This window comes from Oncorhynchus kisutch, linkage group LG1 (assembly GCF_002021735.2).
Source record: "Oncorhynchus kisutch isolate 150728-3 linkage group LG1, Okis_V2, whole genome shotgun sequence".
NCBI lineage: Eukaryota > Metazoa > Chordata > Actinopteri > Salmoniformes > Salmonidae > Oncorhynchus > Oncorhynchus kisutch.
In genome coordinates, this window is record NC_034174.2 from 10,100,817 (window position 1) to 10,127,776 (window position 26,960).

Here is a 26,960-nt window from a genome sequence, read left to right on the forward strand (position 1 = left end):
TATCACCAGCCACTTTAAACAATGCTACTTAATATAATATTTACATAGCCTACATTATTCATCTAATTTGTATATACTGTACTCTATATCATCTACTGCATCTTTATGTAATACATGTATCACTAGCCACTTTAAGCTATGCCACTTTGTTTACATACCCTACATTACTCATCTCATATGTATATACTGTACTCAATATCATCTACTGCATCTTGCCTATGCCATTCTGTACCATCACTCATTCATATATCTTTATGTACATATTCTTTATCCCTTTACACTTGTGTGTATAAGGTCGTCGTTTTGGAATTGTTTAGGTTAGATTACTCGTTGGTTATTACTGCATTGTCGGAACTAGAAGCACAAGCATTTCGCTACACTCGCATTAACATCTGCTAACCATGTGTATGTGACAAATACATTTTATTTTAATTGATTAGTGCGTACGGCCCAGTACATCACTGGGGCCAAGCTTTCTGCCATCCAGGACCAGTATACCAGGCGGTGTCAGAGGAAGGCCCTAAAAAAATGTAAGACTCCAGCCACCCTAGTCATCGACTTCTCTGCTACAGCACGGCAAGTGGTACAGACGCACCAAGTCTGGAACCAACAGGAAACCTGAACAGCTTCTACTCCCAAGCCGAAAGACTAGTTAAATAGTCTGAGTAGGTATTGGTTATCTGCATTGACCCTTTTTGACTCATTACATACACTGCTGCTACTGTTTATTGTCTATCCTGTTGCCTAGTCACTTTATCCCTACCTATATGTACAGTGCCTTCGGAAAGTATTCAGACCCCTTGACTAACATTTATTAGATTACATTTGTTAGACTTAAACACGTTATGTTAGACCTAATATAACATCGATTACATTTTTTTAAATCATCAATCTACACACAATACCCCGTCATGACAAAGCGAGAAACAGTTCTTTAGAAATGTTTAGCAAATGTATTAAAAACATAAATACCTTATTTGCTATGAGACTCGAAATTGAGCTCAGATCCTGTTCCCTTTGATCATCCTAGAGATGTGGCCTCTATCTTTCTTAAAAGGAAGAAGATTGGAACCACCAAGACTGGTGGCCAGACTGAGCTATCGGAGGAGAAGGGCCTTGGTCAGGCGGGGTAACCAAGAACCCGATGGTCACTGACAGAGCTCCAGAGTTCCTCTGTGTCCAGAAGGACAACCATTTCTGCAGCACTCGATCAAGCAGGCCTTTATGATAGAGTGGCCAGATGGAAGCCACTCCTCAGTAAAAGGCACATGACAGCCCACTTGAAGTTTGCCAAAGGTCACCAAAAGTCACCGAAACAAGATTCTCTGGTCTGATGAAGCCAACATTAAACGCTTTGGCCTGAATGCCAAGAGTCCTTTCTGCAGGATACCTGGCACCATCCCTATGGTGAAGAATGGTGGTGGCAGTATCATGCTGTGGGGATGTTTTTTCAGGTGCAGGGACTGGGAGACTAGTCAGGATCGAGGGAAAGATGAATGGAACAAAGTACAAAGTACAGAGAGATCCTTGATGAAAACCTGCTCCAGAGCACACAGGACCTCAGACTGGGGTGAAGGTTTACCTTCCAACAGGACAAGGACCCGAAGCACACAGCCAAGACAACACAGGAGTGGTTTCGGGACAAGTCTCTGAATGTCTGAGTGGCCCAGCCAGAGCTCGGACTTGAACCCAATCGAACATCTCTGGAGAGACTTGAAAATAGCTGTGCATTGACACTCCCCATCCAACCTGACAGAGCTTGAGAGGATCTGCAGAGAAGAATGGGAGAAACTCGCCAAATACAGCTGTGCCAAGCTGGTAGCGTCATACCCAAGAAGACTCGAGGCTGTAATCACTGCCAAAGGTACTTCAACAAAGTAAAGGGTCTGAATAGTTGTCACTGTTATACTTCATTTTTTTTTTTTTTTACCATTTAAGACATTTTTGAATAAGGTTGTAACATAACAAAATGTGGAAAAAGTCAAGGGGTACTGTACATATTTACCTCAATTACATCGTACCCCTGCACACCAATCCTGTGTATATAGTCAAGTTATCGTTACTCACTGTGAATTTTTAAACACAATTTAAACACAATTTTGAAACACAATTTGATTTGAGACACTAGCATGGTATGACTGCATCCCATCATCACCATCCCAGCTTATCCCCCACCACCAGCCAGGCCCGGCCCACCACCAGCCAGGCCCGGCCCACCACCAGCCAGGCTGTCATTCTGAACTTTATCCGCAACGTTATATTCCGTCTCGTTACGACATCGAGCGATACCTCTCCGTCTCGTTACGACATCGAGCGATACCTCTCCGTCTCGTTACGACATCGAGCGATACCTCTCCGTCTCGTTACGACATCGAGCGATACCTCTCCGTCTCGTTACGACATCGAGCGATACCTCTCCGTCTCGTTACGACATCGAGCGATACCTCTCCGTCTCGTTACGACATCGAGCGATAACTCTCCGTCTCGTTACGACTCGAGCGATACCTCTCCGTCTCGTTACGACTCGAGCGATACCTCTCAGTCTCGTTACGACTCGAGCGATACCTCTCCGTCTCGTTACGACTCGAGCGATACCTCTCCGTCTCGTTACGACTCGAGCGATACCTCTCCGTCTCGTTACGACTTGAGCGATACCTCTCCCTCCGTCCATTCTAGCAGCAGGATACACGGAGAATAGAACAGCTGGATAGGGTAAACCACTCGAGTAGCACAAAACGGAATATAACATTGTGGATAAAGTTTAGAATAACACAATGTGTACAACATAAATACCTGAATCACTATACTGAGAACATGGCCGTTTCGTAAAGGACGTGACGTAATTAGGTGGTTTTTTTCGGTGTTTTTGGATTTGTGTTTGTCCGCGGCCCCCATACAGCAGAACGAGCAATAAGGAGGTGTATCGCGAGTGGGGTAAGTTTCTCAAAAACAAGTGAAATGGCAAAAACAAAAACTGTCTTGACACTTCTAGAAGATTCTATTTACATAAAAAAAATAGGTAAACTTGTCCTTTAATTAGACAGTGGTGCTGGTGTAGACGTCACCTAGAGCCCTGTGCCAGATCATGATCACGTCTCTGACCTGACAGCAGTAACAGGACAACCTCTCACTGAGAACAGCCATCTGCTCTCACCTAGCCTAGCTGTTGCAACACTCCTCCCTAGTCCCTTCTCCACTCTCCTCCAAGCACAGCATGCACCTCCTCTCCCCTCTCCTCCAAGCCCAGCCTGCACCTCCTCTCCCCTCTCCTCCTCCTTTTTCCTCCAATGCCAGTCTACTACACCTCTCCCATCTCTCCTCCATTTTCTCCTAAACCAGAATGCTCTACTTTCTTCCCTCACTTCTCACCCCCCCCATCCTGCTCTCAAACAAAATGCTACTGCGAAAACTCCCACTCTCCTCCCAAGCAGCCATGATCATGGTGGGTGAGGCGCGGCAACAGAAAAGACAGAAGGGATTCTAGTTAGGTGTTCTAATTGGCCCATTATATAGACTACACCAGAAAGTAACAGATTTGCACAACAACAATATGTGACAAAGTGTCTATCATTTAGCTGTAGCCACAAATATTTAATGACAGTAGAGCATCCTTCTATTCAAATGATCCTGTTCAATGACTACGGAAAAAGTGCATAGCAAAACATACAGGTGCGTTTCAATCTGAGGAGACCAACGGTAATGGTAATGTATAGTGTAACAGTAATGGGTAATGGTAATGTATAGTGTAACAGTAATGGGTAATGGTAATGTATAGTGTAACAGTAATGGGTAATGGTAATGTATAGTGTAACAGTAATGGGTAATGGTAATGTATAGTGTAACAGTAATGGGTAATGGTAATGTATAGTGTAACAGTAATGGGTAATGGTAATGTATAATGTAACAGTAATGGGTAATGTATAGTGTAACGGCAATGGGTAATGGTAATGTATAGTGTAACAGTAATGGGTAATGGTAATGTATAACGTAACAGTAATGGGTAATGGTAATGTATAATGTAACAGTAATGGGTAATGGTAATGTATAGCGCAACAGTAATGGGTAATGTATAGTGTAACAGCAATGGGTAATGGTAATGTATAGTGTAACAGTAATGGGTAATGGTCATGTATAGTGTAACAGTAATGGGCAATGGTAATGTGTAACAGTAATGAGTAATGGTAATGTATAGTGTAACAGTAATGGGTAATGGTAATGTATAATGTACCTGTAATGGGTAATGGTAATGTATAACGTAACAGTAATGGGTAATGGTAATGTATAGTGTACCAGTAATGGGTAATGGTAATGTATAGTGTAACAGTAATGGGTAATGGTAATGTATAGTGTAACAGTAATGGGTAATGGTCATGTATAGCGTAACAGTAATGGGTAATGGTAATGTGTAACAGTAATGAGTAACTAATGTATAGTGTAACAGTAATGGGTAATGGTCATGTAATGTGTAACAGTAATGAGTAATGGTAATGTATAGTGTAACAGTAATGGGTAATGGTCATGTATAGTGTAACAGTAATGGGTAATGGTCATGTATAGTGTAACAGTAATGGTAATGGTCATGTATAGTGTAACAGTAATGGTAATGTATAATGTAACAGTAATGGGTAATGGTAATGTATAATGTAACAGTAATGGGTAATGGAGTGTGGTGTCAGTGTGGTGTCAGGAAAATAACCTCACACTCAACGTCAACAAAACTAAGGAGATGATTGTGGACTTCAGGAAACAGCAGAGGGAACACACCCCTATCCACATCGATGGAACAGTAGTGGAGAGGGTACAAGTTAAGTTCCTCGGCATACACATCACAGACAAACTGAATTGGTCCACTCACACAGACAGCATCGTGAAGAAGGCGCAGCAGCGCCTCTTCAACCTCAGGAGGCTGAAGAAATTCGGCTTGTCACCAAAAGCACTCACAAACTTCTACAGATGCACAATCGAGAGCATCCTGGCGGGCTGTATCACTGCCTGGTACGGCAACTGCTCCGCCCACAACCGTAAGGCTCTCCAGAGGGTAGTGAGGTCTGCACAACGCATCACCGGGGGCAAACTACCTGCCCTCCAGGACACCTACACCACCCGATGTTACAGGAAGGCCATAAAGATCATCAAGGACAACAACCACCCGAGCCACTGCCTGTTTAACCCGCTATCATCCAGAAGGCGAGGTCAGTACAGGTGCATCAAAGCTGGGACCGAGAGACTGAAAAACAGCTTCTATCTCAAGGCCATCAGACTGTTAAACAGCCACCACTAACATTGAGTGGCTGCTGCCAACACACTGACTCAACTCCAGCCACTTTAATAATGGGAATTGATGGGAAATGATGTAAAATATATCACTAGCCACTTTAAACAATGCTACCTAATATAATGTTTACATACCCTACATTATTCATCTCATATGCATACGTATATACTGTACTCTATATCATCGACTGCATCCTTTTGTAATACATGTATCACTAGCCACTTTAACTATGCCACTTTGTTTGTTTACATACTCATCTCATATGTATATACTGCACTCAATACCATCTACTGTATCTTGCCTATGCTGCTCTGTACCATCACTCATTCATATATCCTTATGTACATATTCTTTATCCCCTTACACTGTGTATAAGACAGTAGTTTTGGAATTGTTAGTTAGATTACTTGTTGGTTATTACTGCATTGTCGGAACTAGAAGCACAAGCATTTCGCTACACTCGCATTAACATCTGCTAACCATGTGTATGTGACAAATAAAATTTGATTTGATTTGATTTAATGTATAGTGTAACAGTAATGGGTAATGGTAATGTATAGTGTAACAGTAATGGGTAATGGTAATGTATAGTGTAACAGTAATGGGTAATGGTAATGTATAGTGTAACAGTAATGGGTAATGGTAATGTATAGTGTAACAGTAATGGGTAATGGTAATGTGTAACAGTAATGAGTAATGGTAATGTATAGTGTAACAGTAATGGGTAATGGCCATGTATAGTGTAACAGTAACGGTAATGTATAATGTAACGGTAATGGGTAATGGTAATGTAACAGTAATGGGTAATGTAACAGTAATGGGTAATGGTAATGTATAGCGTAACGGTAATGGTAATGTATAGTGTAACAGTAATGGGTAATGGTAATGTATAGTGTAACAGTAATGGGTAATGGTAATGTATAGTGTAACAGTAATGGGTAATGGTAATGTATAGTGCAACAGTAATGGGTAATGGTAATGTATAATGTAACAGTAATGGGTAATGGTAATGTATAGTGTAACAGTAATGGGTAATGGTAATGTATAGCGTAACACTAATGGGTAATGGTCATGTATATTGTAACGGTAATGGTTAATGGTAATGTATAATGTAACGGTAATGGTAATGTATAGTGTAACAGTAATGGGTAATGGTCATGTATAGTGTAACAGTAATGGGTAATGGTAATGTATATCGTAACAGTAATGGTAATGTATATTGTATTCCTGCAAGGTTTATACCCAGTCAGTGTGGATATGAATAGGATGGCTTAGGCATAGGTTGTGTTGTGTTTCTGATTCCCCCTATCACTACCTCCAGTGACCTCCCCTCCCCCTATCTCTACCTTACTATCTCCAGTGACCTCCCCCCCCCCCTATCTCTACCTTACTACCTCCAGTGACCTCCCCTCCCCCTATCTCTACCTTACTACCTCCAGTGACCCCCCCCCCCCTATCTCTACCTTACTACCTCCAGTGACCTCCCCTCCCCCTATCTCTACCTTACTACCTCCAGTGACCTCCCCTCCCCCTATCTCTACCTTACTACCTCCAGTGACTTCCCCTCCCCCTCTCTACCTTACTACCTCCAGTGACCTCCCCTCCCCTCCCCTATCTCTACCTTCCAACTCCAGTGACCTCCCCTCCCCTCCCCCTATCTCTACCTTCCAACTCCAGTGACCTCCCCTCCCCGATCACTAACTTACTACCTCCAGTGACCTCCCCCTATCACTACCTTACTACCTCCAGTGACCTCCCCTCCCCCTATCACTACCTTCCTACCTCCAGTGACCTCCCCTCCCCGATCACTACCTTACTACCTCCAGTGACCTCCCCTCCCCCTATCACTACCTTACTACCTCCAGTGACCTCCCCTCCCCTATCACTACCTTACTACCTCCAGTGACCTCCCTCCCCTATCACTACCTTACTACCTCCAGTGACCTCCCCTCCCCTATCACTATCTCCAGTGACCTCCCCTCCCCCTATCTCTACCTACCAACTCCAGTGACCTCCCTCCCCTATCACTATCTCCAGTGACCTCCCCTCCCCCTATCTCTACCTACCAACTCCAGTGACCTCCCCTCCCCGATCGCTAACTTACTCCCTCCAGTGACCTCCCCTTCCCTATCACTACCTTACTACCTCCAGTGACCTCCCCTCCCCGATCACTAACTTACTACCTCCAGTGACCTCCCCTCCCCTATCACTACCTTACTACCTCCAGTGTCCTCCCCTCCCCTTTCACTACCTTACTACCTCCAGTGACCTCCCCTCCCCCTATCACTACCTTACCCTCTCCAGTGACCTCCCCTCCCCGATCACTACCTTACTACCTCCAGTGACCTCCCCTCCCCGATCACTACCTTACTACCTCCAGTGACCTCCCCTCCCCCTATCACTAACTTACTACCTCCAGTGACCTCCCCTCCCCTATCACTACCTCCAGTGACCTCCCCTCCCCTATCACTACCTTACTACCTCCAGTGACCTCCCCTTCCCGATCACTACCTTACTACCTCCAGTGACCTCCCCTATCACTACCTCCAGTGACCTCCCCTATCACTACCCCCAGTGACCTCCCCTATCACTACCTTACTACCTCCCCTATCACTACCTCCAGTGACCTCCCCTATCACTACCTCTAGTGACCTCCCCTCCCCTATCACTACCTCCAGTAACCTCCCCTCCCCTATCACTACCTCCAGTAACCTCCCCTATCACTACCTCCAGTAACCTCCCCTCCCCTATCACTACCTCCAGTAACCTCCCCTCCCCTATCACTACCTCCAGTGACCTCCCCTCCCCTACCTTACTACCTCCAGTGACCTCCCCTACCGTACTACCTCCAGTGACCTCCCCTATCACTACCTTACTACCTCCAGTGACCTCCCCTCCCCTATCACTACCTTACTACCTCCAGTGACCTCCCCTCCCCTATCACTACCTCCAGTGACCTCCCCTCCCAATACCTATGTAATACCTATGTAATAATGCTGTTCATTGACTACAGCTCAGCCTTCAACACCATAGTACCATCCAAGCTCATCATCAAGCTTAACAGCTTAACAGCAGGCAGTTGTTGTTACTATCCTGTACCTGTCCCACAGGTGTGATGTTCGGATGTACCGATCATGTGCAGGTGTCTCCCTGTAGCGCTGCCTTAGGCAGTATGGACATAGCAATTTATTGCCCTGGCCACATCTGTAATCCACATGCCTGCTTGCAGCATGCCTAAGGCACGTTCCCGCAGATGAGCAGGGACCCTGGGCATCTTTCTTTTGGTGTTTTTCAGAGTCAGTAGAAAGGCCTCTTTAGTGTCCTAAGTTTTAATAACTGTGACCTTCATTGCCTACCGTCTGTAAGCTGTTAAGTTTCTTAAAGACCGTTCCACAGGTGCATGTTCATTAATTGATTATGGTTCATTGAACAAGCCTGGGAAACAGTGTTTAAACCCTTTACAATGAAGATCTGTGAAGTGATTTGGATTTTAACAAATGATCTTTGACAGACAAGAGGGAGATGTAAGAGATGGGAGAATATGGAGGGAAGTGGTTTATATTCAAATGTTTAACTGCTGTATGTGGTTATGTGGGCTACAGCTTAGGCCTAGTTCCATTTGCAGTCCATTATAATATACAATATTTTGTATATCTCTTGTTTTACCAAACGAAAAATTTATCAAATGAATATTACAATATCCATTTAATGATGGATACAAATGGGCTATAAAATGAACCAGAGCAGGGAAAACCCCACGTTTCAACATCAACAAATAGAACGACCCACCCAACCGACCCGTCACCCAATACTTGAAGTAGGAGGATGACGATTGACTTGTGTTCTTTATGTTACTGCTGAGTAACCATGGCTTCAGCCCATAGATAAACCTACAGGTCAAGCCACTCTCCTCTCCTTTCCCACCAGACCAGTATCCCTGGAGAATGAAGACAACGTGTGGATATAAGGAGGAGGAAATGGCATTAGAGCTGTAGCTGTGAGAGGAGATGGGACGGGCTACTCTGAACTAATTAGAGCTACAACAGGACAAAAAAGGTGGGACTTTTGGGCTCCTTTACTATAGATAGAATACAAGAGAGACAGAGAGAGACAGAGAGAGACAGAGAGACAGACAGCGGGAGAGAGACAGACAGCGGGAGAGAGACAGACAGCGGGAGAGAGACAGACAGCGGGAGAGAGACAGACAGCGGAAGAGAGAGACAGACAGCGGAAGAGAGAGACAGACAGCGGGAGAGAGACAGACAGCGGGAGAGAGACAGACAGCGGAAGAGAGACAGACAGCGGAAGAGAGAGACAGACAGCGGAAGAGAGAGACAGACAGCGGAAGAGAGAGACAGACAGCGGAAGAGAGAGAGACAGCGGAAGAGAGAGACAGACAGCGGGATAGACAGACAGCGGAAGAGAGAGACAGACAGCGGGAGAGAGAGACAGACAGCGGGAGAGAGAGACAGACAGCGGGAGAGAGACGACAGCGGGAGAGAGAGACAGACAGCGGGAGAGAGAGACAGACAGCGGGAGAGAGAGACAGACAGCGGGAGAGAGAGACAGACAGCGGGAGAGAGAGACACAGCGGGAGAGAGAGACAGAGAGCGAGACAGAGAGCGAGAGAGAGACAGAGAGCGAGAGAGAGACAGAGAGCGAGAGAGAGACAGAGAGCGAGAGAGAGACAGAGAGCGAGAGAGAGACAGAGAGCGAGAGAGAGACAGAGAGCGAGAGAGAGACAGAGAGCGAGAGAGGCATAATGACATTTGAGATGTCTCTATTCCTTTAAAACTTTAGTGAGTAATGTTTACTGTTCCTTTCACTTTTGTTTATCATCCATTTCACATGCTTTGGCAATGTAAACATATGTTTCTCGTGCCAATAAAAGCCTTTGAACTGAGGGAGAGAACGGGAGCGAATCAATAGCAGCATCAAGGCCCGATAAGAGTTCTCAATCCTAGGCTACACCTTGTCCAACACATTGCCAAATATCAAAATATCTCCCACGTCTCACCAGAGATGGATTTGAACTCAGCGAAACACACCACACACTACGTAGCAAAGGACAGTGACACAAAGTGACCCCCACACACAGTATCTGCTGATAATGAAGAATGAAATTAGAGACAGAGGGCTACATGGTAGAAATATGTGAGACAGAAGCATCACGAGTAAAAGAAAAGGCAGGAGAGAGAGAGCGGTCGCTGTGAGGGGAGGAGAGAGAGAGCGGTCGCTGTGAGGGGAGGAGAGAGAGAGCGGGTCGCTGTGAGGGGAGGAGAGAGAGAGCGGTCGCTGTGAGGGGAGGAGAGAGAGAGCGGTCGCTGTGAGGGGAGGAGAGAGAGAGCGGTCGCTGTGAGGGGAGGAGAGAGAGAGAGCGGTCCGCTGTGAGGGGAGGAGAGAGAGAGCGGGTCGCTGTGAGGGGAGGAGTGAGAGAGGGGTCGCTGTGAGGGGAGGAGAGAGAGAGAGGGTCGCTGGATGGAGGAGAGAGAGGAGGCGCTGTGAGGGGAGGAGAGAGAGAGCGGTCGCTGTGACGGGGAGGAGAGAGAGAGCGGTCGCTGTGAGGGAGGAGAGAGAGGAGCGGTCGCTGTGAAGGGAGGAGAGAGAGAGCGGTCGCTGTGAAGGGAGGAGAGAGAGGCGGTCGCTGTGAAGGGAGAGAGAGAGAGCGGTCGCTGTGAGGGAGGAGAGAGACAGCGGTCGCTGTGAGGGGAGGAGAAAGAGAGCGGTCAGCTGTGAGGGGAGGAGAAAGAGAGCGGATCGCTGTGAGGGGAGGAGAGAGAGAGCGGTCCGCTGTGAGGGGAGGAGAGAGAGAGCGGGTCGCTGGTGAGGGGAGGAGAGAGAGAGAGAGGGGTCGCTGTGAGGGAGGAGAGAGAGAGCGGTCGCTGTGAAGGGAGGAGAGAGAGAGCGGTCGCTGTGAGGGGAGGAGAGAGAGAGCGGATCGCTGTGAGGGGAGGAGAAAGAGAGCGGTCGCTGTGAGGGGAGGAGAGAGAGAGCGGGTCGCTGTGAGGGGAGGAGAGAGAGAGCGGTCGCTGTGAGGGGAGGAGAGAGAGAGCGGTCGCTGTGAGGGGAGGAGAGAGAGAGCGGTCGCTGTGAGGGGAGGAGAGAGAGAGCGGGTCGCTGTGAGGGGAGGAGAGAGAGAGCGGTCGCTGTGAGGGGAGGAGAGAGAGAGAGGGGTCGCTGTGAGGGGAGGAGAGAGAGAGAGAGAGGGGTCGCTGTGAGGGGAGGAGAGAGAGAGCGGTCGCTGTGAGGGGAGGAGAGAGAGAGCGGTCGCTGTGAGGGGAGGAGAGAGAGAGCGGTCGCTGTGAGGGGAGGAGAGAGAGAGCGGTCGCTGTGAGGGGAGGAGAGAGAGAGCGGTCGCTGTGAGGGGAGGAGAGAGAGAGCGGTCGCTGTGAGGGGAGGAGAGAGAGAGCGGGTCGCTGTGAGGGGAGGAGAGAGAGAGCGGTCGCTGTGAGGGGAGGAGAGAGAGAGCGGGTCGCTGTGAGGGGAGGAGAGAGAGCGGTCGCTGTGAGGGGAGGAGAGAGAGAGCGGTCGCTGTGAGGGGAGGAGAGAGAGCGGTCACTGTGAGGGGAGGAGAGAGAGAGCGGTCACTGTGAGGGGAGGAGAGAGAGCGGTCGCTGTGAGGGGAGGAGAGAGAGAGAGCGGTCGCTGTGAGGGGAGGAGAGAGAGGTCGCTGTGAGGGGAGGAGTGAGAGAGGGGGTCGCTGTGAGGGGAGGAGAGAGAGAGCGGTCACTGTGAGGGGAGGAGAGAGAGCGTTCACTGTGAGGGGAGGAGAGAGAGCGGTCGCTGTGAGGGGAGGAGAGAGAGCGGTCGCTGTGAGGGGAGGAGAGAGAGCCGGCGCTGTGAGGGGACGGGGGAGAGCGGTCGCTGTGAGGGGAGGAGGGGAGAGCGGTCGCTGTGAGGGGAGGAGGGGAGAGCGGTCGCTGTGAGGGGAGGAGAGAGGGCGGTCGCTGTGAGGGGAGGAGAGAGAGCGGGTCGCTGTGAGGGGAGGAGAAGGAGCGGTCGCTGTGAGGGGAGGAGAGAGAGCGGTCGCTGTGAGGGGAGGAGAGAGAGCGGTCGCTGTGAGGGGAGGAGAGAGAGCGGTCGCTGTGAGGGGAGGAGAGAGAGCGGTCCGCTGTGAGGGGAGGAGAGAGAGCGGTCGCTGTGAGGGGAGGAGAGAGAGCGAGTCGCTGTGAGGGGAGAAGGGAGAGTGGTCGCTGTGAGGGGAGGAGAGGAGAGCGGTCGCTGTGAGGGGAGGAGAGAGAGCGGTCGCTGTGAGGGAGGGGGGAGAGCGGTCGCTGTGAGGGGAGGAGGGGAGAGTGAGCCATAAGGACGTAGCAGATTCTGTTTATTCAAGAGGGCTTTGCTGCTGCGCTCTCTCTCCCTCATCCCTCCCTCTGTCACCTGCACCCCCTCTCTCCCTCATCCCTCCCTCCATCACCTGCACCCCCTCTCCCTCATCCCTCCCTCCCTGTCACCTGCACCCCCTCTCTCCCTCATCCCTCCCTCCCTCTGTCACCTGCAACCCCCTCTCTTCCTCATCCTCCCTCCCTCCCTCCCTCTGTCACCTGCACCCCCTCTCTTCCTCATCCCTCCTTCCCTGTCACCTGCACCCCCTCTCTTCCTCATCCCTCCCTCTGTCACCTGCACCCCCTCTCTTCCTCATCATCATGGTGTCGGAATCATCTATTTGCTGCCAAACTACAGTACACATCTCCATGGATACCGGGCTACATATTGCCTCGAACTCTGTCCATCTGCGTGTACTCTCCTCTCTCCCCTTCTCCTCTCCCTCTTCTACTACCCCCCCTCCTCTTCTCCCCCTCCTCCTCCCCGATACAACTTACTAAGCCACCTACAGGCTGCCCTCGCCCCTAATCTCTCTCTCTCTCCCTTCCTCCTCTTTTCTCTATCCCTGTTTCTGTCTCCCTCTCTCATAGCTCTGTCTCCCTCTCTACCTCCCTCCCTCCCTCTCTCATAGCTCTCCCTCCCTCTCTACCCCTCCCTCCCTCTCTCATAGCTCTCCCTCCCTCTCTACCTCCTCCCTCACTCTCTTAGCTCTCCCTCCCTCTCTACCTACCTACCTCCCTCACTCTCTCATAGCTCTCTCCCTCCCTCTCTACCTACCTCCCTCCCTCACTCTCTCATAGCTCTCCCTCCCTCCCTCTCTCATAGCTCTCCCTCCCTCTCTACCTCCCTCCCTCCCTCTCTCATAGCGCTCCCTCCCTCTCTACCTACCTCCCTCCCTCTCTCATAGCTCCCCCTCCCTCTCTACCTACCTACCTACCTACCTCCCTCACTCTCTCATAGCTCTCCCTCCCCTCCCTACCTCCCTCTCTCATAGCTCTCCCTCCCTCTCTACCTACCTACCTCCCTCCCTCCCTCCCCCCCCCCCCTCTCTCTCTCTCTCTCTCTCATAGCTCTACCTCCTTCCTTTTCTCCTGGCTCTCCCTTCCTCTGGGCAGCAGCTAGCCTAGCGGTTAAGAGCATGGGCCAGGTTTGCTGGTTCGAATCCCAGAGCTGGCAAGGTGGAAGAATCTGTAGCAAGACAGTTAAACCCAACAACAACTGCTCCCCAGGCGCCAATGACGTATGTCGATTAAGGTAGCCCCTAGTATCTCTGTGATTCAGAGGGGTTGGGTAAATACGGAAGATATTTCGGTTGAATACATTCAGTTGTGCAACCGAATAAGTATCCCCCTTTACCCAGCTCTCCTCTTTTCTCTTTCCCTGTCTCCATCTGCCTCTCTGTCCTGGCTCTGCCTCTCTCTCCTGGCTCTGCCTCTCTCTCCTGGCTCTGCCTCTCTCTGCCTCTCTCTCCTGGCTCTGCCTCTCTCTCCTTGCGCTCCTTCACCTGGCTCTCCCTCCCGCTCCTTCACCTGGCTCTCCCTCCCGCTCCTACCCTTTCATCTGGCTCTCCCTTCTTCCCTCTTCCTCCCAGTCTCTCTTCCTCCCTCCTTCCCCTCAGTGCCCCTCTATCCCAGTCCCTCTTCCTCCCTCCTTCCCCTCAGTGCCCCCCCTCTATCCCAGTCTCTCTTCCTCCCTCCTTCCCCTCAGTGCCCCTCCTCTATCCCAGTCTCTCTTCCTCCGTCCCCAGTCTCTCTTCCTTCCTCCCTCCCTCTGTCCCCCCAGTGCCCCAGTCTCTCTCTTCCTCCCTCCCTCCGTCCCCTCAGTGCCCCTCTATCCCAGTCTCTCTCGCTCTCTTCCTCCCTCCCTCCGTCCCCTCAGTGCCCCAGTCTCTCTTCCTCCCTCCCTCCGTCCCCTCAGTGCCCCAGTCTCTCTTCCTCCCTCCCTCCATCCCCTCAGTGCCCCAGTCTCTCTTCCTCCCTCCCTCCGTCCCCTCAGTGCCCCAGTCTCTCTTCCTCCCTCCCTCCATCCCCTCAGTGCCCCAGTCTCTCTTCCTCCCGCCCTCCGTCCCCTCAGTGCCCCAGTCTCTCTTCCTCCCTCCCTCCGTCCCCTCAGTGCCCCAGTCTCTCTTCCTCCCTCCCTCCATCCCCTCAGTGCCCCAGTCTCTCTTCCTCCCTCCCTCCATCCCCTCAGTGCCCCAGTCTCTCTTCCTCCCTCCGTCCATCCCCTCAGTGCCCCAGTCTCTCTTCCTCCCTCCCTCCATCCCCTCAGTGCCCCAGTCTCTCTTCCTCCCTCCCTCCATCCCCTCAGTGCCCCAGTCTCTCTTCCTCCCTCCCTCCGTCCCCTCAGTGCCCCAGTCTCTCTTCCTTCCTTCCTCCCTCCCTCCCTCCCTCCCTCAGTGCCCCAGTCTCTCTTCCTTCCTCCCTCCCTCCCTCCCTCAGTGCCCCAGTCTCCCTCCCTCCCTGCCTCAGTGCCCCTCCTCTCAATGGCAGGTTCCAAAGTGATACTCTTCCTGTTAACTCTCCAACCCCACCTCTCTCCCCCTCCCCCACCCCCACCTCTCTCCCCCTCCCCCACCCCCACCTCTCTCCCCCTCCCCCAACCCCCACCCCCACCTCTCTCTCCCCCTCCCCCACCCCCACCTCTCTCCCTCTCCTCCCACCCCCACCTCTCTCCCTCTCCTCCACCCCACCTCTCTCCCCTCCCTCTCCTCCACCCCCACCTCTCTCCCCCTCCACCCCTCCACCCCCACCTCTCTCCCCCTCCACCCCCACCTCTCTCCCCCTCCCCTCCACCCCCACCTCCCTCCTCCTCCCCTCTCCTCCACCCCCACCTCTCTCCCCCTCCCCTCTCCTCCACCCCCACCTCTCTCCCCCTCCCCTCTCTCCACCCTCCCCTCTCCTCCACCCCCACCTCTCCCCTCCACCTCTCTCCCCCTCCCCTCCCCCCTCCTCCACCCACAGCACAACGCAGTAGCAGGGAATTCCTCATTACCTCACCACTGGCTTCGCCAAAGAGTGAGTGAGTCAGTGGCAACACACACACACACACACAGCATAGCCTTCATGCACTAGTAATATACTAGAACAATCCATTGGCCTACAGTACATAGTCAGTGATTTCATGCAGTCTCTTAGTGTTACAATTGAATATATATATATTTTTTTAAATCACAGCTTTCAAAAACGACAGCCTAGCAACATCTAAAAACCAATGCAGGCGAACAGAGCTTCAAAGCTTAACGTCTGCAGAAGAATAATTACAAAGACTTTCACACCGTACTTTCTAAAAAACTACCCATAGCTTGTGATCGATCAAGATGTTACGGAGCACAGAACGCGAGAGCTAAGTCGTACCTTAGCAACAAAACAGAAGAGATGAGAAGAACAGAGACAGACTCAAGGCAATTATAAGCTAAGGCAGTCCACGGAATTATAAGCTAAGGCAGTCCACGGAATTATAAACTAAGGCAGTCCACGGAATTATAAACTAAGGCAGTCCACAGAATTATAAACTAAGGCAGTCCACGGAATTATAAACTAAGGCAGTCCACGGAATTATAAACTAAGGCAGTCCACGGAATTATAAACTAAGGCAGTCCACGGAATTATAAACTAAGGCAGTCCACGGAATTATAAGCTAAGGCAGTCCACGGAATTATAAGCTAAGGCAGTCCACGGAATTATAAACTAAGGCAGTCCACGGAATTATAAGCTAAGGCAGTCCACGGAATTATAAACTAAGGCAGTCCACGGAATTATAAGCTAAGGCAGTCCACGGAATAGTAGTTTTATCTTTGACGCGTGTGTGTAGAAAATACACACACACACACACACACACACACACACAGCTTACTGTGTTTAGAGTTGTGCAGCTCCCATGCAGAATTGGTTTTGCAGGACGTAGGAAGGATCTGGTGTCTGAGAGGCAAAGAGGTAAAGCTCTGTTCTACTGTAGCTGCTGCTGTGGAAGTCACAGTAAACTAGTGAGAGAGAGAGAGAGAGAGGAGAGCGAGAGAGAGGAGATTCCATCCTCCACTGTCAGCTAACTAGCTACTGCTAGCTGAAGCTTATTTTAGTGTCTGGGACCACTGTCAGCCACTGTCCTAGCGAGCTGTACACTTCGTAGCTACTCTTTTCTATATCGCTGCGAGGGTTTTGTAAACGAGAGGAAGGAAGGACACCTCGACTCCATTTCCTTTTTCTGAATGAAGCACAGCAGAGACCTCTCCCTCCCTCCATCTCTGATAAAAACAAACAATGCTAGAAAGACAAGCAAGACACCTGATTAGTGGGGGAAAAGATAATTCCCTAAAGATGAACAAGCCCTCACTGCAACAAGCCTTCACTGCAACAAGCCCCCGCCACAGCAGCGTAACAAGCCCCTGCCACAGCACCGCAACAAACCCACACTGCAACAAGCCCCTGCCACAGCACCGCAACAAACCCACACTGCAACAAGCCCCTGCCACAGCACCGCAACAAACCCACACTGCAACAAGCCCCCGCCTCGGCACTGCAACAAGCCCCCGCCTCGGCACTGCAACAAGCCCCCGCCTCGGCACTGCAACAAGCCCCCGCCTCGGCACTGCAACAAGCCCCCGCCTCGGCACTGCAACAAGCCCCCGCCTCGGCACTGCAACAAGCCCCCGCCTCGGCACTGCAACAAGCCCCCCGCCTCAGCACTGCAACAAGCCCCCGCAGCAGCACTGCAACAAGCCCCCGCAGCAGCACTGCAACAAGCCGCAGCACTGCAACAAGCCGCAGCACTGCAACAAGCCGCAGCACTGCAACAAGCCGCAGCACTGCAACAAGCCCACACTGCCACAGCACCGCAACAAGCCCACACCGCAACAAGCCCCTGCCGCAGCACCGCAACAAGCCCCTGCCACAGCACCGCAACAAGCCCCTGCCACAGCACCGCAACAAGCCCCTGCCGCAGCAAGCCCCTGCCACAGCACCGCAACAAGCCCCTGCCACAGCACCGCAACAAGCCCCTGCCGCAGCAAGCCCCTGCCACAGCACCGCAACAAGCCCCTGCCACAGCACCGCAACAAGCCCCTGCCACAGCACCGCAACAAGCCCCTGCCACAGCACCGCAACAAGCCCCTGCCACAGCACCGCAACAAGCCCCTGACACATCACCGCAACAAGCCCCTGCCACAGCACTGCAACAAGCCCAAACTGCAACAAGCCCACACAGCAGCACCTCAGCACTGCAACAAGCCCCCGCCACAGCACCTCAGCACTGCAACAAGCCCCCGCCACAGCACCTCAGCACTGCAACAAGCCCCCGCCTCAGCACTGCAACAAGCCCCCGCCACAGCACCTCAGCACTGCAACAAGCCCCCGCCACAGCAGCACCTCAGCACTGCAACAAGCCCCTGCCTCAGCACTGCAACAAGCCCCGGCCACAGCAGCACCTCAGCACTGCAACAAGCCCCCGCCACAGCAGCACCTCAGCACTGCAACAAGCCCCCGCTACAGCCGCACCTCAGCACTGCAACACGCCCCGGCCACAGCCACACCTCAGCACTGCAACACGCCCCCGCCACAGCACCTCAGCACTGCAACAAGCCCCCGCCACAGCAGCATCTCAGCACTGCAACAAGCCCCCGCCACAGCACCGCAACAAGCCCACACAGCAGCACCTCAGCACTGCAACAAGCCCCCGCCACAGCACCTCAGCACTGCAACAAGCCCCCGCCACAGCAGCACCTCAGAACTGCAACAAGCCCCCGCCACAGAAGCACCTCAGCACTGCAACAAGCCCCCGCCACAGCAGCACCTCAGCACTGCAACACGCCCCCGCCACCCCGCCACAGCACTGCAACAAGCCCACACAGAAGCGCCACAGCACTGCAACAAGCCCCCGCCACAGCACTGCAACAAGCCCACCCTGCCACAGCACTGCAACAAGCCCACCCTGTCACAGCACTGCAACAAGCCCACCCTGCCACAGCACTGCAACAAGCCCACCCTGCCACAGCACCGCAACAAGCCCACCGCCACAGCACCGCAACAAGCCCCCCACCACAGCACCGCAACAAGCCCCCCACCACAGCACCGCAACAAGCCCCCCGCCACAGCACCGCAACAAGCCCCCGCCACAGCACCGCATGTTCCTTAACAGTCTATTGACACCAATCTGCGAAGGAAGGCAGCCGAGCTTCAGCAGTGTTTATCAGGCTATGAAACATCCCGAAAAATCGGTCTTCTCAACAAAAACACTATGCTTATTGGTTAACATTAACAGGGGCTGATAGACACACAGCTTTAAGGAGAAACGCTGTCATTAGGGAGCCATACAACCATTATGAAACACAGAGTAAAAAAGTAGTTTGAGTGCAGAAAAAAATTGTTGTATGCATTGAAGGCCAGGGCATAACGTAACCTGAAGATAAGGGCGTGAGATGGGCCTAGTTGGCTTTCAACCACCAACTGGGGCTTTTTGGTAAATGCCTTGCTTTAGTCATTGGCATTTCAGGGGATCAAACAAGATCAACAGTTTGAACTTATGGAGGTAATTGTAGGAATGGAATGTAATACAAATGCAGTGTGTTGTACTGTCCATATAGGCTGGCTAGGTCGGGGACAGCATGGCAGCAGATGTGTTAGTGTGTTAGCATATTGACATTAGCAGGATATACACTATGGTTTACCACACAGTGGTTCTAAATGGACAAACTTCCAATCCCCTAAAAAAAAAATTATGACCAGCAGCCAAATCCAATTCTCTGCCATTTAGAAAAAGCTCAAACTTTATTTATTTTTAACTAAAAAATAAATAAAAAATATATATATATTTTTTTTAATCGCTGCATTTAGTACTGCTTGTTCGGACCTCTAGTGGCTCATCTGATAGTGACGGAGTGATTGACTGATCCAGTTCATCTCCCTCAATCCAATCACGTCTGGTCTAAGTGAGTGTCTCGCTGCCTTTCTGCTCTCCTTCACAGCAGTGACAGTAATGGAAGGACACAGCCATGCAATCAACACACACACACACAGTGCATTGTTTGTATATCGTTGCATTTTATATGTGACTGTGTTTTGCTACTTCTCATGTTATTTTTATTTTTTTAATGGGTAGCTAAATAAACACCACACGCACACACAATGTAAGCCTGGACCCAGGAACATGGAACCAGTCACCTCTTCCCTCCAGTTCTGATCAATTATTCACATCTAGCAAGCAGTGGAGGGAGGGATAGCGAGGAGAGAGAATAGGGGCAGAGTAGGGAGAAAGAGTGATGGGAGAGCAAGAATGCATGAGAAAGAGAGGAAGAGAGGAGCAGCAGCTCTGTGCTTAGGCAGAGATCTATAAATAACTCCTCAAATCTCTCTAGAGAAAGCAACTGACTGCTAATACTGCTGATGCTAATACTGCTGCTGCTGCTGCTGCTAATACTGCTGCTGCTGCTGCTGCTGCTGCTAATACTGCTGCTGCTGCTGCCAATACTGCTGCTGCTGCTGCCAATGCTGCTGCTAATGCTGCCAATGCTGCTGCTAATGCTGCTAATACTGCTGCTGCTAATGCTGCTGCTGCTAATACTGCTGCTGCTAATACTGCTGCTGCTAATACTGCTGCTGCTAATGCTGCTGCTGCTAATGCTGCTGCTGCTAATGCTGCTGCTGCTGCTGCTGCTGCTAATGCTGCTAATGCTGCTGCTGCTAATGCTGCTGCTGCTAATGCTGCTGCTAATGCTGCTGCTAATACTGCTGCTAATGCTGCTGCTGCTGCTAATGCTGCTGCTAATGCTGCTGCTAATGGTGCTAATGCTAAAGCTGCTGCTGCTAATGCTGCTGCTGCTATTGCTGCTAACGCTGCTGCTGCTAATACTGCTGCTGCTAATACTGCTGCTGCTAATACTGCTGCTGCTGCTAATGTTGCTGCTAAAATGCTGCTGCTAATGCTGCTGCTAATGCTGCTGCTAATGCTGCTGCTAATGCTAATACTAATGCGGGTTCTAATGCTGCTGCTAATGCTGCTAATGCTGCTGCTAATGCTGCTGCTGCTAATGCTGCTGCTGCTAATGCTGCTGCTAATGCTGCTGCTAATGCTGCTGCTGCTGCTAATGCTGCTGCTAATGCTGCTGCTGCTGCTAATGGTGCTAATGCTAAAGCTGCTGCTGCTAATGCTGCTAACGCTGCTGCTGCTAATACTGCTGCTGCTAATACTGCTGCTGCTAATACTGCTGCTGCTAATACTGCTGCTGCTGCTGCTGCTAATGTTGCTGCTAAAATGCTGCTGCTAATGCTGCTGCTAATGCTGCTGCTAATGCTGCTGCTAATGCTGCTGCTAATGCTAATACTAATGCGGGTTCTAATGCTGCTGCGAGAAAAAACACAGATACAGAAGCAGATCTCAGGTAGACAAACTGATGGAGAGATAGGGATACTCAATTGACTGCCGCCTAAACAGTGAGCTCCAGAAGTATTGGGACAGTAACCATGTGTGTGTTATTTTGGCTCTGTATTCCAGCACTTTGGATTTGAAATGATATAATTACGCTGAGGTTGCATGCTAGGAATATGGGACTAAATACTACACTTTTGAATACTTTAATACACAAATTAATTTGTTCCAATACTATATAGGCCTTCCATCTATATAGGCCTTCCATCTATATACGACTTCCATCTATATAGGCCTTTCAACGTTCTGTGTCATCTAGTCCGTAAACCCTTCCGTTTAAAAAAAATCATCATCAAGGGAACAAAACGTATGATCATTTCTATCATTTTCCAATTCAAAATTTAAAAAAACAGGCTAAAGTAAGTCCAACTTGACTAGAGAAACAGCACATTTCCATAAGAGTTTAATGTTGATATATCCAAGACTAGTTAGGCTATTGACACCAGTCCAATAGCTGAGGTGGAAGAGAAAAAATAAAAACGCAAGTTTATTCTCTAAAACCACATAGCCTTTCCACAACAACCTGACTGCAGTTTAGAATTAGAGAACTAGGCAGCATCTACACAGGCATACGCAGAAGGTAGCCTAGCGGGTAGAGCGTTGGGGTGGGAGAACTGCATCGAGTCGCTGTCAGTTTGAAACTTGTAAAAATGTCAATTTTTGTACACAAAAAAACAAAGTAGTCTGTGGTTCCAGTAGTTAGTTACACAGCAAAAAAAATGAACTACTGAAAATACTACCAAGATTTGAATTTAGTTCAACTAACAAATATGTTTCCATCCCTGTTAGTGAGCATTTTTCCTTTGCCAAGACAATCCATCTACCTGACAGGTGTGCCATATCAAGAAACTGATTAAACAGCATGACCATTACACAGGTGCACCTTGTGCTGAGGACAACAAAAGTCCACTTAAATGTCACAGATGTCTCAAGTGCAATTCAAATCAAATTTTATTGGTCACATACACATGGTTAGCAGATGTTAATGCGAGTGCAGCAAAATGCTTGTTCTTCTAGTTCCAACAGTGAAGTAATATCTAACAATTCCACAGCAACTACCTAATACACACAAATCTAAAGGGATGAATAAGAATATGTACATATAAATATATGGATGAGCGATGGCCGAGCGGCATAGGCAAGATGCATTAGATGGTATAAAATACAGTATATACGTGTGATATGAGTAATGTAAGATATGTAAACATTATTAAAAAGTGGCGTTGTTAAAAGTGCCGTTGTTTAAAGAGACTAGGGTCTCAATGTTGGCAGCAGCCTCTCTGTGCTAGTGATGGCTGTTTAACAGTCTGATGGCCTTGAGATTGAGAAACAGCTTCTATCTCTCGGTCCCCGCTTTGATGCACCTGTACTGACCTCGCCTTCTGGATGATAGCGGTGTGAACAGGCGGTGGCTCGGGTGGTTGTTGTCCTTGATGATGTTTTTGGCCTTCTTGTGACATTGGGCGCTGTAGGTGTCATGAAGGGCAGGTAGTTTGCCCCCGGTGATGCTTTGTGCAGACCTCACTACCCTCTGGAGAGCCTTACGGTTGTGGGCGGTAAAGTTGCCGTACCAGTGATGCAGCCCGACAGGATGCACTCGATTGTGCATCTGTAAAATTGTCAGGGTTTTGGGTGACAAGCCACATTTCTTCAGCAATCCTGAGGTTCACCACACTGTCTGTGTGGGTGGACCATTTCAGTTTGTCTGTGATGTGTACACCCACCCTTTCCACCTTCTCCACTGCTGACCCTTCGATGTGGATGCGGGGCTGCTCCCTCTGCTGTTTCATGAAGTCCACGATCATCCTTATTTTATTAGCGTTGAGTGAGAGGTTGTTTTCCTGACACCACACTCCGAGTGCCCTCACCTCCTCCCTGTAGGCTGTCTCGTCGTTGTTGGTAATCAAGCCCACTACTGCTGTGTCATCGGCAAACTTGATGATTGAGTTGGAGGCGTGCATGGCCAGGCAGTCATGGGTGGAACAGGGAGTACAGGAGAGGGCTGAGCACACACCCTTGTGGGGCTCCTGTGTTGAGGGTCAGTAAAGTGGAGATGTTGTTTCCTACCTTCACCACCTAGGGGCAGCCCGTCAGCAAGTCCACGACCCAGTTTGCACAGGGAGGGGTTCAGATCCAGGGCCTCCAGCTTGATGATGAACTTGAAGGGTACTATGGTGTTGAATGCTGAGCTGTAGTCAATTAACAGCATTCTTAAATAGGTATTCCTCTTGTCCAGATGGGATAGGCCAGTGTGATGGCGATTGCTTCATCTGTGGACCTGTTGGGGCAGTATGCAAACTGAAGTGGGTCTAGGGTGGCGGTGATACGATCCTTGACTAGCCTCTCAAAGCACTTCATGATGACAGAAGTGAGTGCTACGGGGCAGTAGTCATTTAGTTCAGTTATCTTTATCTTCTTGGGTACAGGAACAATGTATGCTGGCATACTGACTGCAGGAATATCCACCAGAGCGGTTGCCAGAGAATTTAATGTTCATTTCTCTACCATAAGATGCCTTCAACGTCGTTATAGAGAAATTGGCAGTATGTCCAACCGGCCTCACAACCACAGATCACGCCAGCCCAGGACCTCCACATCCTGCCTATTCACCTGCAGCCTCGTCTGAGTGTTTCTGTCTGTAATAAAGTTATTTTGTGGGAAAAACTCATTCTGATTGGCTGGGCCTGGCTCCCCACTGGGTGGGAGGGCATAGGCTGGCGTGATCTGTGGTTGTGAGGCCGGTTGGACATACTGCCAATTTCTCTATAACGACGTGGCTCCCCACTGGGTGGGAGGGCATAGGCCCACCCACTTGACAGCCAGGCCCACCCATGGCTGCATCCCTGCCCAGTCATGTGAAATCCATCGATGAGTGCCTAATGACTTTATTTCAATTGACTGCTATGAACTGTAAGTCAGTAAAATCTTTGAAATTGTTGTATTTACATCTTTTTTGTTCAGTATAGTTACATTACTAGTTGAATTAGATGTAGTTCACAACTCCTCAACACTGAGACCAGAAGACAGTAAGTATCCTGTTGCATTGTTGTTGGTGATGTTTACCCAACATCAAAACAATGAGTGAGTGGTAATTGTTGTTGTTTTGTGCAGCTTTTATTCACAATTCATTGAGAATCCTCTAAAATGCTTCAGATCAAGGCCATCTCCAGGTCGCAATTGTAAATGAGAACTTGTTCTCAACTTGCCTACCTGGTTAAATAAAAAATATATTAAAAAATGTAAAAAGCCTTTGGTTCAGTGTTGTGTAGGTAGAATAGATGATCTCTCGGTGGTTTGGTAGAATATTTAAAAGCTCTCGCTTACCTTTAAGAGTGTGAGTCTTCTCTAGATGAAAGCTTCTTATTTTTTGACGAGGGGTTGTTTCGAGTCGAAAGGCAGCTAACGGTGCCGACTGCTTTGTACACAGACAGGCGAACAGCTGCCGGTGCCGTGCCGAGTTCCCGACTGTTTAATATGGACAGCTCACACTGACAACAATACGCAGCAACCAAGTTTAGCCTTTTCTTCCGTCTGTAGCTGTCAACCAGGTGTCAGTTCACAGCTGCTCATTCAACTAGCTAACGTTAGCTACAACACCTGTTATCATGAGCCCATTGACGAAATGCAGATATGCGGTTTTGCTCGCTAACGTTAGCTACCTCTTGCCCTCCGAATGGCTTACCCGTTACTAATAACGGTAGCTAGCAATACATGGGGGACTAGAGGGATAGCTAGCTCGATAGCTAACCAAACGCTACTTGGCTCACGGTGAGAGCGACTGTCAAAGGCTGTCGACTCAAAACAGCAACGCGTGAGACGAGGTACACGAAGCAATGAAGGCCCAACCAAAGACAAATCAGAGATAAAGCATACAGTGACTAAAATAACTCAAACCTAAAATAAACTTCAATCTTAATGAAGCTTTATTAAAGAAAATACAAAATAAACAAAAAAAAAAAAACGCGGCACGCCTCCAGATTTCTGCGTGTCAGCACCACTGTTTTCGCGCATCTCCGTGCTTTACGTCACCTCACAGTTCTAACCCTAACCCTACTTCAAGATTAAAGTGACGCTCCACAATTTAAAAAAAAAAGTTTTGAAAGTGAGTCATAACGGGTCCCCGGTTTTTGTGTACTATGTCATCCAATTGTGTACATTTTTTTTTGCAATTTGTATGAAAAGGTACAATCCAATTCGTACAAAATGTTGCACTTAAGATCATGGACTGCATTTGAACTAGCTACATTACTTCTACTGGCATTATTCCACTGAAGAATACTATCCCACTTCAACAAAAGAGCATTACTTGTACTGCTTTTACTAGTCTATATTTTTCAACACTTTGGGCAGCTGAAGCACATCACACAATTTAGGAAAATTACCCTTGTTGACTTTTTCATAATTTAATGGAGTAAAATCATGTATTGAGTACCACAGTATGAGTCATAATACCCATAAAACCTAGATGCAAAACCTGGAAATTGTTTTTATTGAGTTTTTTTTACTTCATAAAAAGGTCTGTTTTGTGTAGGCTTACCCTGTGGTGATGTTTTGATAACTGCGCAAATCTCTCAGACAAGGTGACTTATGAATATATTCACCTGTAATTACCCACAAAAAGACAACATGCTGATTAGCCGCTAATGTGGCTATCATACAGAACTACTCATCCTGTCGCAAGCGTTGACGTAATCACTCACGGTCCATTTTTTTTTGCCTTTGTAGCTAACATTAGGTCTCTCGGTCAATCAGAAGCAAGGGTGGTTCTGTGCTGTCTTACAAACAGAGAGAAGAGACAACACAACACTACATAAAGAGAGACGGAAGGCAACATAGCAAGGCAGCTACACACAACATGACAACAACATGGTAGCAACACAACATGGTACAAACATTTTTGGGCACAGACAACAGCACAAAGGGCAAGAAGGTAGAGATAGAGACAGAGGCCTAGTCTTACAAACAGTTGTGGCTGCGTTGTGTGATGTATCGTCTCTACCTCTAGAGCCCTAGTGGACTAGCTAGCATGGAGTCTGGAGAAAAGTCTGACTATACGAACAATGAGCTAACATACACTATATATAGAAAAGTATGTGGACACCCCTTCAAATTAGTGGATTCGGGCCTCCCGGGTGGCGCAGTGGTTAAGGGCGCTGTACTGCAGCACCAGCTGTGCCATCAGACTCCCTGGGTTCTCGCCCAGGCTCTGTCGTAACCGGCCGCGACCGGGAGGTCCGTGGGGCGACGCACAATTGGCCTAGAGTCGTCCGGGTAGACGACTCTAGGCCAACAGTAGAGATGCTACACACAGTAGAGATGCTACACACAGTAGAGAGGCTACACATAGTAGAGATGCTACACACAGTAGAGATGCTACACACAGTAGAGAGGCTACACACAGTAGAGAGGCTACACACAGTAGAGAGGCTACACACAGTAGAGAGACTATATACAGTAGAGAGGATATACACAGTAGAGAGGCTACACACAGTAGAGAGGCTACACACAGTAGAGATGCTACACACAGTAGCGAGGATATACACAGTAGAGAGGCTACACACAGTAGAGAAGCTACACACAGTAGAGAGGCTACACACAGTAGAGAGGCTACACACAGTAGAGATGCTACACACAGTAGAGATGCTACACACAGTAGAGAGGCTACACACAGTAGAGATGCTACACACAGTAGAGATGCTACACACAGTAGAGAGGCTACACACAGTAGAGATGCAACACACAGTAGAGAGGCTACACACAGTAGAGATGCAACACACAGTAGAGAGGCTACACACAGTAGAGAGGCTACACACAGTAGAGAGGCTACACACAGGCACTGGTTAGTCGGGCGGATTTGAGGTAGTATGTACATGTAGATATGGTTAAAGTGTCTATCTATAAAATAGCCTCCCAACACTCTACTCAGCAAACTGTATGTAGTCTA

The 26,960-nt window shown here is 49.4% G+C and overlaps 2 protein-coding genes across 2 annotated transcripts in view; one reads left to right on the plus strand and one right to left on the minus strand.

Annotated features, from left to right (window-relative positions):
* LOC109879701 (R3H domain-containing protein 2) overlaps nt 1-25,024 on the minus strand; it is a 104,985-nt gene extending 79,961 nt beyond the window's left edge. Inside the window, 1 exon segment of the mRNA XM_031833756.1 lies at nt 24,341-25,024. The gene's annotated coding sequence lies outside the window, so the exon portion shown is untranslated.
* Nucleotides 16,915-18,738, plus strand: LOC116375838 (nascent polypeptide-associated complex subunit alpha, muscle-specific form-like). The gene has a single exon (XM_031833763.1). The coding sequence runs from the start codon at nt 16,915-16,917 to the stop codon at nt 18,736-18,738; it is 1,824 nt and encodes a 607-aa protein (XP_031689623.1).
* Nucleotides 25,025-26,960: the final 1,936 nt, after the last annotated feature.